Below are 13,272 nucleotides of genomic sequence, written 5' to 3' on the forward strand. Positions count from 1 at the left end.
TAATAATTCAAGTAAAATTTAAACATCAAATACTAAAATATACTAAATTTACTATGTTTTGAAAAAATAAGCCAATATAAAATAATTTAAAAAATTGATTTAAAAAATTATAAAAGGCAAAAGAACTGCAAATACTAATTAAATAAATATCTAGCAATAAAGAACATGAAACATTATAATGATTCAAGTAAAATTTAAACATCAGATACTAAAATATATTAAATTTACTATAATGTTTTGAAAAAATAACCCAATATAAAATAATTAAAAAATGGATTAAAAAAATTATAAAGGCACAAGAACTGCAAATACTAATTAAATAAATATCTAGCAATAAAAAACATGAAACATAATAATTCAAGTATAATTTAAACATCAGATACTAAAATATACTAAATTTACTATAATGTTTTGAAAAAATAACCTAATATAAAATAACTTAATAAATGGATAAAACAAATTATAAAGGCACAAGAACTGCAAATACTAATTAAATAAATATATATCAATAAAAAAACATGAAACATTATAATAATTCAAGTAAAATTTAAACATCAGATACTAAAATATACTCAATTTACTATAATGTTTTGAAAAAATAACCCAATATAAAATAACTTAATAAATGGATAAAACAAATTATAAAGGCACAAGAACTGCAAATACTACCGTAATTCAATAAATATCTAGCAATAAAAAACATGAAACATAATAATTCAAGTAAAATCTAAACATCAGATACTAAAATATACTAAATTTACTATAATGTTTTGAAAAAATAACCCAATATAAAGTAATTTAAAAAATGGATAAAAAAAATTGTAAGGCACAAGAACTACAAATGCTAATTAAATAAATATCTAGCAATAAAAAACATGAAACATTATAATAATTCAAGTAAAATTTAAACATCAGATACTAAAATATACTCAATTTACTATAATGTTTTGAAAAAATAACCCAATATAAAATAATTTAATAAATGGATAAAACAAATTATAAAGGCACAAGAACTGCAAATACTAATTCAATAAATATCTAGCAATAAAAAAACATGAAACATAATAATTCAAGTAAAATTTAAACATCAGATACTAAAATATACTAAATTTACTATAATGTTTTGAAAAAATAACCCAATATAAAATAATTTAAAAAATGGATACAAAAAATGTATAAAGGCACAAGAACTGCAAATGCTAATTAAATATATATATCTAGCAATAAAAAACATGAAACATTATAATAATTCAAGTAAAATTTAAACATCAGATACTAAAATATACTAAATTTACTACATTTTGAAAAAATAACCCAATATAAAATAATTTAAAAAATGGATTAAAAAAATTATAAAGGCACAAGAACTGCAAATACTAATTAAATAAATATCTCGCAATAAAAAACATGAAACATTATAATAATTCAAGTAAAATTTAAACATCAGATACTAAAATATATTAAATTTACTATAATGTTTTGAAAAAATTACCCAATATAAAATAATAAAAAAATGGATTAAAAAAATTATAAAGGCACAAGAATTGAAAATACTAATTAAATAAATATCTAGCAATAAAAAACATGAAACATTATAATAATTCGAGTAAAATTTAAACATCAGATACTAAAATATACTCAATTTACTATAATGTTTTGAAAAAATAACCCAATATAAAATAACTTAATAAATGGATAAAACAAATTATAAAGGCACAAGAACTGCAAATACTAATTCAATAAATATCTAGCAATAAAAAACATGAAACATAATAATTCAAGTAAAATTTAAACATCAGATACTAAAATATACTAAATTTACTATAATGTTTTGAAAAAATAACCCAATATAAAATAATTTAATAAATGGATAAAACAAATTATAAAGGCACAAGAACTGCAAATACTAATTCAATAAATATCTAGCAATAAAAAACATGAAACATAATAATTCAAGTAAAATTTAAACATCAAATACTAAAATATACAAAATTTACTATGTTTTGAAAAAATAAGCCAATATAAAAATAATTAAAAAATGGATTAAAAAAATTCTAAAGACACAATAACTGCAAATGCTAATTAAATAAATATCTAGCAATAAAAAACATGAAACATTATAATAATTCAAGTAAAATTTAAACATCAGATACTAAAATATACTCAATTTACTATAATGTTTTGAAAAAATAACCCAATATAAAATAATTTAATAAATGGATAAAACAAATTATAAAGGCACAAGAACTGCAAATACTAATTCAATAAATATCTAGCAATAAAAAACATGAAACATAATAATTCAAGTAAAATTTAAACATCAGATACTAAAATATACTAAATTGACTATAATGTTTTGAAAAAATAACCCAATATAAAATAATTTAATAAATGGATAAAACAAATTATAAAGGCACAAGAACTGCAAATACTAATTCAATAAATATCTAGCAATAAAAAACATGAAACATAATAATTCAAGTAAAATTTAAACATCAAATACTAAAATATACAAAATTTACTATGTTTTGAAAAAATAAGCCAATATAAAAATAATAAAAAAATGGATTAAAAAAATTATAAAGACACAATAACTGCAAATGCTAATTAAATAAATATCTAGCAATAAAAAACATGAAACATTATAATAATTCAAGTAAAATTCAAACATCATATACTAAAATATACTCAATTTACTATGTTTTGAAAAAATAACCCAATATAAAATAACTTAATAAATGGATAAAACAAATTATAAAGGCACAAGAACTGCAAATACTAATTAAATAAATATCTAGCAATACAAAACATGAAACATTATAATAATTAAAGTAAAATTTAAACATCAGATACTAAAATATACTAAATTTACTACATTTTGAAAAAATAACCCAATATAAAATAATTTAAAAAATGGATTTAAAAAATTATAAAGGCACAAGAACTGCAAATACTAATTAAATAAATATCTAGCAATAAAACACATGAAACATTATAATAATTCGAGTAAAATTTAAACATCAGATACTAAAATATATTAAATTTACTATAATGTTTTGAAAAAATAACCCAATATAAAATAATAAAAAAATGGATAAAAAAATGTATAAAGGCACATGAATTGAAAATACTAATTAAATAAATATATATCAATAAAAAAACATGAAACATTATAATAATTCAAGTAAAATTTAAACATCAGATACTAAAATATACTAAATTTACTACATTTTGAAAAAATAACCCAATATAAAATAATAAAAAAAATGGATTAAAAAAATTATAAAGGCACAAGAACTGCAAATACTAATTAAATACATATCTAGCAATAAAAAACATGAAACATTATAATAATTCAAGTAAAATTTAAACATCAGATACTAAAATATACTCAATTTACTATAATGTTTTGAAAAAATAGCCCAATATAAAATAATTTAATAAATGGATAAAACAAATTATAAAGGCACAAGAACTGCAAATACTAATTCAATAAATATCTAGCAATAAAAAACATGAAACATAATAATTCAAGTAAAATTTAAACATCAAATACTAAAATATACTAAATTTACTATGTTTTGAAAAAATAAGCCAATATAAAATAATTTAAAAAATGGATTAAAAAAATTATAAAAGGCACAAGAACTGCAAATACTAATTAAATAAATATCTAGCAAATAAAACATTTTTGATTTATTTTTGTATTTTTTTGGTCATGAAGAATTACAATCATGTGTGCTTACGGACTGTATCCCTGCATCTGTATTGATATATATTGATATATAATGTAGGAACCAGAAATATTAATAACAGAAAGAAACAACCCTTTTGTGTGAATGAGTGGAGGGAGGTTATTTGGGTTGGGGCACTAATTGGAAGTGTATCTTGCATTTTTTATGTTGATTTAATAAAAATATATATATATATTTTTTTTTTTAATTTCTTGTGCGGCCTGGTACCAATCGATCCACGGACCGGTACCAGGCCATGGCCCGGTGGTTGGGGACCACTGATATAGAGGATCTTTGACCAGATTTTTTTAAAGGTACTTCCTTTAAAATAGCTAAATGTTCCAGTAAATAGTGGATATTTTTTGCAGTCGGTCCTTAAAAACAACAGTGGAGCTTCTGTCATATAAGGGATCTTTGACAAGTATTTCTGCAGTAGTTACTTAACAACAGCAAAGCGCTCATGTCTTATAGAGGATCTTTGACCAATATGTTGGCTTGAAAATGCTCACTTTGCCCCAGACATCTTTATTTACTACGACTCTTGACAAAATATAATGGGTTACTTACCTTCGAGTAAGTCTGATGCAGAACCCAAACAATATTCCATCACCAGCTGAAACACAAATGAACATTTCATTAAAAAAAAAAAAAAAAAAAAAAGCAGCAGGGGCCGCAGCAAATAAGTGTTTTTAAAAAAATAAATAAACCTTTTATGCTAAACACATTTGATGACAAAAAATATCTCATGCCAAAGAAGCAGTTTTATATTCTTACATTACGGCTATTTTAGCCCATCCAAAGCATGAAGAAAGGCACAAAAACAATTTAGTAACGTGTCATCAAAGAGTAAAAATGCATTTCTTTCAATATGCATCATAACAAAAACGGTAATATTAAAAAAAAAAAAATGGATGGATGTTGATACTGACTGGTGTACACACGCTATGGAGATGATATCAGTAGAAAAAAAATGCATTTAGTTTAGATAATAATGAGTCATATATTGGAATATGAGATCCATTATTTAAATGTATATTAATTATTAAATTAATCTAATATCTGACTTATTTTATATTTGTGGAAAATATTGGACAATGTGACATTTTTTTAATGTTATTATTTTATAAAAAAAAAAAAAAGGCTGTAGATGATAATGTAAATGAGGGATTTCTAATCACTGCAATGTTGGAATTAAAGTTAAAGTACCACTGATAGTCACACACACACACTAGGTGTGGTGAAATTACCCTCTGCATTTGACCCATCTCCTTGTTCCAGCCCCGGGAGGTGAGGGGAGCAGTGAGCAGCAGCGGTGGCCGCGCTCGAGAATAATTTTTGGGGATTTAACCCCCAATTCCAACCCTTGATGCTGAGTGCCAAGCAGGGAGGTAATGGCTCCCATTTTTATAGTCTTTGGTATGACTCAAGACCTACCGATCTCAGGGCGGACACTCTAACCACACGGCCACTGAGCAGGAATTCCTATTAATATTGATACTGTTGTTGATATCGTTCATTTTTGTTTTGACTACTTTTGGATTATTTTGTGTCATGTTTGTGTGTCTTCTCAATTGCTCTGTTGATTGCTATTCTGACTGTTGCTGGGCCGGGTTTGGTTTTCTATTTGGAATTGTATTATTATGGTATTATTTTGTTGGACTGATTAATAAAAAATAAAAAAACAAAAAAGAAAGAAAGGCACAAAACAACAACTGTGAAAGGACGAACAGAGGAATAATATAATAATTAGAGATGTCCGATAATATCGGTCTGCCGATATTATCGGCCGATAAATGCTTTATAACATGTACTATCGGAAATTATCGGTATTGGTTTCAAAAAGTAAAATGTATGACTTTTTAAAACGCCGCTGTGTACACGGACGTAGGGAGAAGTACAGAGCGCCAATAAACTTTATAAAGGCACTGCCTTTGCGTGCCGGCCCAGTCACATAATATCTACGGCTTTTCACACACACAAGTGAATGCAAAGCATACTTGGTCAACAGCCATACAGGTCACACTGAGGGTGGCCGTATAAACAACTTTAACACTGTTACAAATATGCGCCACACTGAACCCACACCAAACAAGAATGACAAACACATTTCGGGAGAACATCCGCACCGGAAAATTCAATTGAATATGAGAGCAGCCAGCATGGACGAATAGAACAGACAAGTCATTGTAATGTCTGCTCGCGGAAAACAAACATCCTCATCTACGATTTGACTCCCTCAAATGGCCTTGACGCTGTGAAAAACAGGAACAGGCTGTTCTAAAAACACCCCCGAGGACACCTCAATGATGGACGCTTTTGACCTCCCTCCCTCCTCAACGACACCTGGAGTCAAACTTTTGCAGATCGGTCACACACATCATCACACCCAAGACAATTGGGCACACGCACGCACGCACGCGCGCGCACGCGCACACACACACACACACACACACACACACACACACACACACACACACACACACACACACACACACACACACACACACACACACACACACACACACACACACACACACACACACACACACACACACACACACACACACACACACACACACACACACACACACACTTTCACCACCGCTTGTTTCCCCTCGGGGTGATGGACGGCTGGCAGCGCTTCATAGCAGCAGTCGACCTCCAGGGTCCCAACTCCCCGCCGCTCTGTTGCGAGTTTGTCGTGATTAAATGTAACATGTTTATGTGTGCATGGCATGGAGGTTTTTTCCCACTCCAGACTGGGCCCCCTTAGGAGCCCAGTCTAGATTGTATTTTTTTACTCATCTTCTTCCCCAGCGTTTTACCTTTTTCTTATCTTTTACGGGGCAGCTTTGGCGACCCATCAGCGTTCCTGGTCTGTAACCCTGTACACTGTTTGTTTGTCTAATCTTGAACAAGTTTTTGCTGAAAACATAGTTTTGTTGTACTTGTGCAATGACAATAAAGTCCTATCCTATCCTAACACAACATAAACACAACAGAACAAATACCCAGAACCCCTTGAAGCACTAACTCTTCCGGGATGCTACAATATACACCCCCCCGCTACCCCCTACCCTCCCCCACCTCAACCCCGCCCACCTCAACCTCCTCATGCTCTCTCAAGGAGAGCATGTCCCAAATTCCAAGCTGCTGTTTTGAGGCATGTTAAAAAAAATAATGCACTTTGTGACTTCATTAATAAATAAAGCAGTGCCATGTTGGCATTTTTTTTCTATAACTTGAGTTGATTTATTTTGGGAAAACCTTGTTACATTGTTTAATGCATCCAGCGGGGCATCACAACAAAATTAGGCATAATAATGTGTTCATTCCACGACTGTATATATCGGTATCGGTTGATATCGGAATCGGTAATTGTTAGAATAATTGTTTGTAAGTTATCACAAAAAACTTTGTGTTGAAATGAGTTCCAGGCAAGAAGACAAAAGCTGTCTTTGACACCTGCCAAAAGTAAGGCTCGTAAAACTCCACAAATTAAGGTTTTCTGTTTTCTTTCATGTATGGTAATCAACAAAAAGATATTGTTCTAACCCAAGGACTTCAAAGCGGAGAGGTAGCAGGACCAGACTCCCCTCCAGGCGACCCCTTTTTGGACTGTTTTACGAACGTCTTTTTGAACTATTTTATGGACCTCTTTTTGAACTGACCTTTCCCGTGAATTGTTTACAACCTTTTCTGTGAACTTTTTGCGACCTTTGTCCTTTGGAAACTGTCACGTTCAAACACTGAAGACATCTATTAAACAAGACAAAAGGCAAGGAATCAAACAGAGACAGAATTCAATTTGGACTCAATATTGAGGAGAGACATGGCCACTGCACTCTCTGCACAGTCCAGCGCCACGCTCTGACGAAGAAGGTTTTCGTCTCCTCTTTTATTCAGATGTTCAATGTTCACGCACCAACACATGTCACAGCAGGAATGGGAAGTATGTAAAACAGTCATTGTTTTCGGTCGCTTTGAAGACCAAGAAGAAGATTTCTCGGGCTTGGGCTCTTCCTGGATCCAGCTGGGGCAGGTGTTGGAGGACAATGGATAACCCCTCCCGTCTCCTGACCACAGTTGCTTCAAAAGGGCAGCGGGTCGTAAATAGCGTTGACCTCGGTTACCAAATAGTTGGAAGAGAGTTTGTGAAATACTTCAGAGAGAGTTCGTTTAACACTTCAAAGAGAGTTCCTCTGGAAGTTGAGCAGATCCTGCCATCTGTCCATCCATCCATCCATCCATCTTCTTCCGCTTATCCGAGGTCGGGTCGCGGGGGCAGCAGCCTAAGCAGGGAAGCCCAGACTTCCCTCTCCCCAGCCACTTCGTCCAGCTCTTCCTGTGGGACCCCGAGGCGTTCCCAGGCCAGCCGGGAGACATAGTCTTCCCAACGTGTCCTGGGTCTTCCCCGCGGCCTCCTACCGGTCGGACGTGCCCTAAACACCTCCCTAGGGAGACGTTCGGGTGGCATCCTGACCAGATGCCCGAACCACCTCATCTGGCTCCTCTCGATGTGGAGGAGCAGCGGCTTTACTTTGAGCTCCTCCCGGATGGCAGAGCTTCTCAGCCTATCTCTAAGGGAGAGCCCCGCCACCCGGCGGAGGAAACTCATTTCGGCCGCTTGTACCCGTGATCTTGTCCTTTCGGTCATAACCCAAAGCTCATGACCATAGGTGAGGATGGGAACATAGATCGACCGGTAAATTGAGAGCTTTGCCTTCCGGCTCAGCTCCTTCTTCACCACAACGGATCGATACAGCGTCCGCATTACTGAAGACGCCGCACCGATCCGCCTGTCGATCTCACGATCCACTCTTCCCTCACTCGTGAACAAGACTCCGAGGTACTTGAACTCCTCCACTTGGGGCAAGATCCCCTCCCCAACCCGGAGATGGCACTCCACCCTTTTCCGGGCGAGAACCATGGACTCGGACTTGGAGGTGCTGATTCTCATCCCAGTCGCTTCACACTCGGCTGCGAACCGATCCAGTGAGAGCTGAAGATCCTGGCCAGATGAAGCCATCAGGACCACATCATCTGCAAAAAGCAGAGACCTAATCCTGCAGCCACCAAACCAGATCCCCTCAACGCCTTGACTGCGCCAAGAAATTCTGTCCATAAAAGTTATGAACAGAATGGGTGACAAAGGGCAGCCTTGGCGGAGTCCAACCCTCACTGGAAACGTGTCCGACTTACTGCCGGCAATGCGGACCAAGCTCTGGCACTGATCATACAGGGAGCGAACCGCCACAATCAGACAGTCCGATACCCCATACTCTCTGAGCACTCCCCACGGGACTTCCCGAGGGACACGGTCGAATGCCTTCTCCAAGTCTACAAAACACATGTAGACTGGTTGGGCAAACTCCCATGCACCCTCAAGGACCCTGCCGAGAGTATAGAGCTGGTCCACAGTTCCACGACCAGGACGAAAACCACACTGTTCCTCCTGAATCCGAGGTTCGACTATCCGGCGTAGCCTCCTCTCCAGTACACCTGAATAGACCTTACCGGGAAGGCTGAGGAGTGTGATCCCACGATAGTTAGAACACACCCTCCGGTTCCCCTTCTTAAAGAGAGGAACCACCACCCCGGTCTGCCAATCCAGTGGTACCGCCCCCGATGTCCACGCGATGCTGCAGAGTCTTGTCAACCAAGACAGCCCCACAGCATCCAGAGCCTTAAGGAACTCCGGGCGGATCTCATCTACCCCCGGGGCCTTGCCACCGAGGAGCTTTTTAACTACCTCAGCAACCTCAGCCCCAGAAATAGGAGAGCCCACCACAACGGGTCGCGGCAGGCACTGCTTCCTCATAGGAATGCCATCTGTCCGTGTTGAAATCACAGTGGCGTTTCACGAGCATTCTTCCTCTTGTTAGGCCTCGAAAGACTGCATTCATAATACAACGTTTCTTTTGTGATAACTTACAAACAATTATTCCAACAGAAACAGTGGTGGCCATGTGGTCGGGGAGGGTCCAAAATAAAAGAAGGAGGCGTGCAATCTTTTGGCAGAGTGTGCTGAGATACTGTGCAAGAGTACAGTGTACAGACGACTCTCCTCAATATTAAGTCCAAATTGAATTATGTCTCTGTTTACCGTATTTTCCGCACTATTAGCCGCACCTAAAAACCACAAATTTACTCAAAAGCTGACAGTGCGGCTTTTAACCCGGTGCGCTTTATATATGGATTAATATTAAGATTCATTTTCATAAAGTTTCGGTCTCGCAACTACGGTAAACAGCCGCCATCTTTTTTCCCCGTAGAAGAGGAAGTGCTTCTTCTTCTACGCAAGCAACCGCCAAGGTAATCACCCGCCCCCATAGAACAGGAAGCGCTTCTTCTTCTACTGTAAGCAACCACCCGCCCGCGTAGAAGAAGAAAAAGCGCGCGGATATTACCGTACGTTTCATTTCCTTTGTGTGTTTACATCTGTAAAGACCACAAAATGGCTCCTACTAAGCGACAGGGATCCGGTTCATGAAAAGACGCAATCTCTCCATCCGCACACGGACTACTATTTCACAGCAACTGCCTAAAGACTTTCAAGAAAAGCTGGCTACTTTCCGTGCATATTGTAAAAACAAGATAGCTGAAAAAAACATCCGGCCAGAGAACATTATCAACATGGACGAGGTTCCACTGACTTTTGATATAAAGTTAAAAAGTTAAAGTACCAATGATTGTCACACACACACTAGGTGTGGCGAGATTATTCTCTGCATTTGACCCATCACCCTTGATCACCCCCTGGGAGGTGAGGGGAGCAGTGGGCAGCAGCGGTGGCCGCGCCCGGGAATCATTTTGGTGATTTAACCCCCAATTCCAACCCTTGATGCTGAGTGCCAAGCAGGGAGGTAATGGGTCCCATTTTTATAGTCTTTGGTATGACTCGGCCGGGGTTTGAACTCACAACCTACCGATCTCAGGGCGGACACTCTAACCACTAGGCCACTGAGTAGGTTATATTACTGTGAACCGCACTGTGGATACAACGGGAGCACGTACGGTGAATATTCGCACCACAGGGAATGAGAAGTCATCCTTCACTGTGGTTCTAGCTTGCCATGCTAATGGCCAGAAACTTCCACCCATGGTGATATTCAAAAGGAAGACCTTGCCAAAAGAGACCTTTCCAGCCGGCGTCATCATAAAAGCTAACTCGAAGGAATGGCTGGATGAAGAAAAGATGAGCGAGTGGTTAAGGTAAGTTTACGCGAAGAGGCCGGGTGGCTTTTTTCACGCAGCTCCGTCCATGTTGATATACGACTCCATGCGCGCCCACATCACGCTGGTTTTTAATATATTATTAAAGTTTGACTGACCTATCTGACTGTTTTTTTGACATTCCTTTAGCGCAGTTAGATGCGGCTTACAACACGGGGCGGCTTATAGGTGGACAAAGTTTTGAAATATGCCGTTCATTGAAGGCGCGGCTTATAACCCAGGGCGCCTTATGGTGCGGAAAATACGGTAATTCTTTGCCTCTTGTCTTGTTTAATAGATGTCATCAGTGTTTGTTTGAACCTGACAGTAATTAAGAGTTGGACAATATCGGAATATCGGCAAAAAAGCCATTATCACACATCTCTAATTATAATGTATAATATAATTAATTTGTGGTTAAACAGTCTATTTTATTTGGCATATTATTTCCTAACACAATGTATTTGTATTGTATGGGTTCATTAATCATACCAAGTGAATATGGAGTAAGGTTAACAACATTTAAAAAGTTATTTTCCTTGCGGAAATGATGATGATGATGAAGGCACTCACCCAGGCAGTGTTGTCCTTCAGGTAACATCCTTTGTATTCGATGGTGTTTGGGTGCCGCAGCTGTCCCAAAAACTTGACCTCCTTAATAATGTCCTGCCACTTCTACACAACAACAACAACAACAACACACATGAACTCATCATCATTACAGCAATAATCACAGTTCCAAACGACGTGGACACTGGAGGCTTAGAAGCAGACCTTTAAAAGCTGATTCAGCAAATAAAAACACATGAAATGAAGTCGTCGGTTTTCGTGAAAAGGGTTGGTGCTGCCTTGCTCAATGTCCACTTCTGCATGTGTGTGTGTTACCTCAGTAGTCTGCTTGCCATTGTAGGACATCTTCTTGATGGCCACCACCTCGTTGGAATAAGAGTTACGGGCCTGAAAGAAAATGCAGAAAGGACAAAAAGTTAAATGGCAATAATATAATGAAATAATAAAAAATACTTTTTTGGTTGTTTTTTGTTTTTTTATTGCCACGAAGAGGAGGGGTTGGGTTAGCAGCAGATTCCTAAAAACAGCACAGCGATTCAGTGGTTGTGTGATTTAACCCAAAGTGGGGGTTTTTTTTGCAGCGCGGTACCAGCCTGTGGATGTTGGGTTGGGGAAACTAATTGTTTTTTGCAGAGGTCGTCAAAAACAGCAGTGTACTCTTGTCATAAAGAGGATTTTTACAGACGTTACTTAAAAACAGCAAACCACTCCTGTCATTTGGACGGTTGTTTATCAATGTTTTTGCAGTAGGTCCTTAAAAACAGCAGAACAATCCGGTCCTATAGAGGATCTTTGACCAGATTTTTTTTTTTGCCATACAGAACGGGTACTTCCTTTAAAAATAGCTAAATGTTCCAGTCAATAGTGGAGATTTTTTGCAGTAGGTCCTTAAAAACAACAGTGGAGCTTCTGTCATATGGAGGATCTTTGACCAGATTTTTTTTTGCCGTGCAGAACGGGTACTTCCTTGAAAATAGCTAAATGTTCCAGTCAGTAGTGGATATTTTTTGCAGTAGGTCCTTAAAAACAGCAGAACAATCCTGTCGTATAGAGGATCTTTGACCATATTTTTTTTTTGCTGTACAGAACGGGTACTTCCCTTAAAATAGCTAAATGTTCCAGTCAATAGTGGATATTTTTTGCAGTAGGTCCTTAAAAACAGCAGAACAATCCTGTCATATAGAAGATCTTTGATCAGATTTTTTGTTTGCCATACAGAACGGGTACTTCCTTTAAAAATAGCTAAATGTTCCAGTCAATAGTGGATATTTTTTGCAGTAGGTCCTTAAAAACAACAGTGGAACTTCTGTCATATAGAGGATCTTTGACCAGATTTTTTTTTGCCGTACAGAACGGGTACTTCCTTGAAAATAGCTAAATGTTCCAGTCAGTAGTGGATATTTTTTGCAGTAGGTCCTTAAAAACAGCAGAACAATCCTGTCATTTAGAGGATCTTAGACCAGATTTTTTTTTTGCCATACAGAACGGGTGCTTCCTTTAAAATAGCTAAATGTTCCAGTCAATAGTGGATATTTTTTGCAGTAGGTCCTTAAAAACATCAGAACAATCCTGTCATTTAGAGGATCTTTGACCAGATTTTTTTTTGCCGTACAGAACGGGTACTTCCTTTAAAATAGCTAAATGTTCCAGTCAATAGAGGATATTTTTTGCAGTAGGTCCTTAAAAACAGCAGTGGAGCTTCTGTCATATAAGGGATCTTTGACAAGTATTTCTGCAGTAGTTACTTAACAAC

At 36.3% G+C, this 13,272-nt stretch overlaps 1 protein-coding gene across 4 annotated transcripts in view; it reads right to left on the reverse strand.

Moving 5' to 3' along the window:
- The window catches only part of taok3a (TAO kinase 3a), a 270,675-nt gene that overhangs the window by 123,136 nt on the left and 134,267 nt on the right, over positions 1-13,272 (reverse strand). For all 4 annotated transcript variants that reach the window (XM_061932585.1, XM_061932564.2, XM_061932575.2 and 1 more), the window contains 3 exons: positions 11,835-11,906; positions 11,523-11,624; positions 4,302-4,347 (listed from right to left, as the gene is read on the reverse strand). In XM_061932585.1, coding sequence (XP_061788569.1) covers positions 4,302-4,347; positions 11,523-11,624; positions 11,835-11,906 — 220 coding nt within the window. The remainder of the gene's footprint in view (positions 1-4,301; positions 4,348-11,522; positions 11,625-11,834; positions 11,907-13,272) is intronic.

Source organism: Nerophis lumbriciformis, linkage group LG03 (assembly GCF_033978685.3).
Source record: "Nerophis lumbriciformis linkage group LG03, RoL_Nlum_v2.1, whole genome shotgun sequence".
Lineage (NCBI taxonomy): Eukaryota > Metazoa > Chordata > Actinopteri > Syngnathiformes > Syngnathidae > Nerophis > Nerophis lumbriciformis.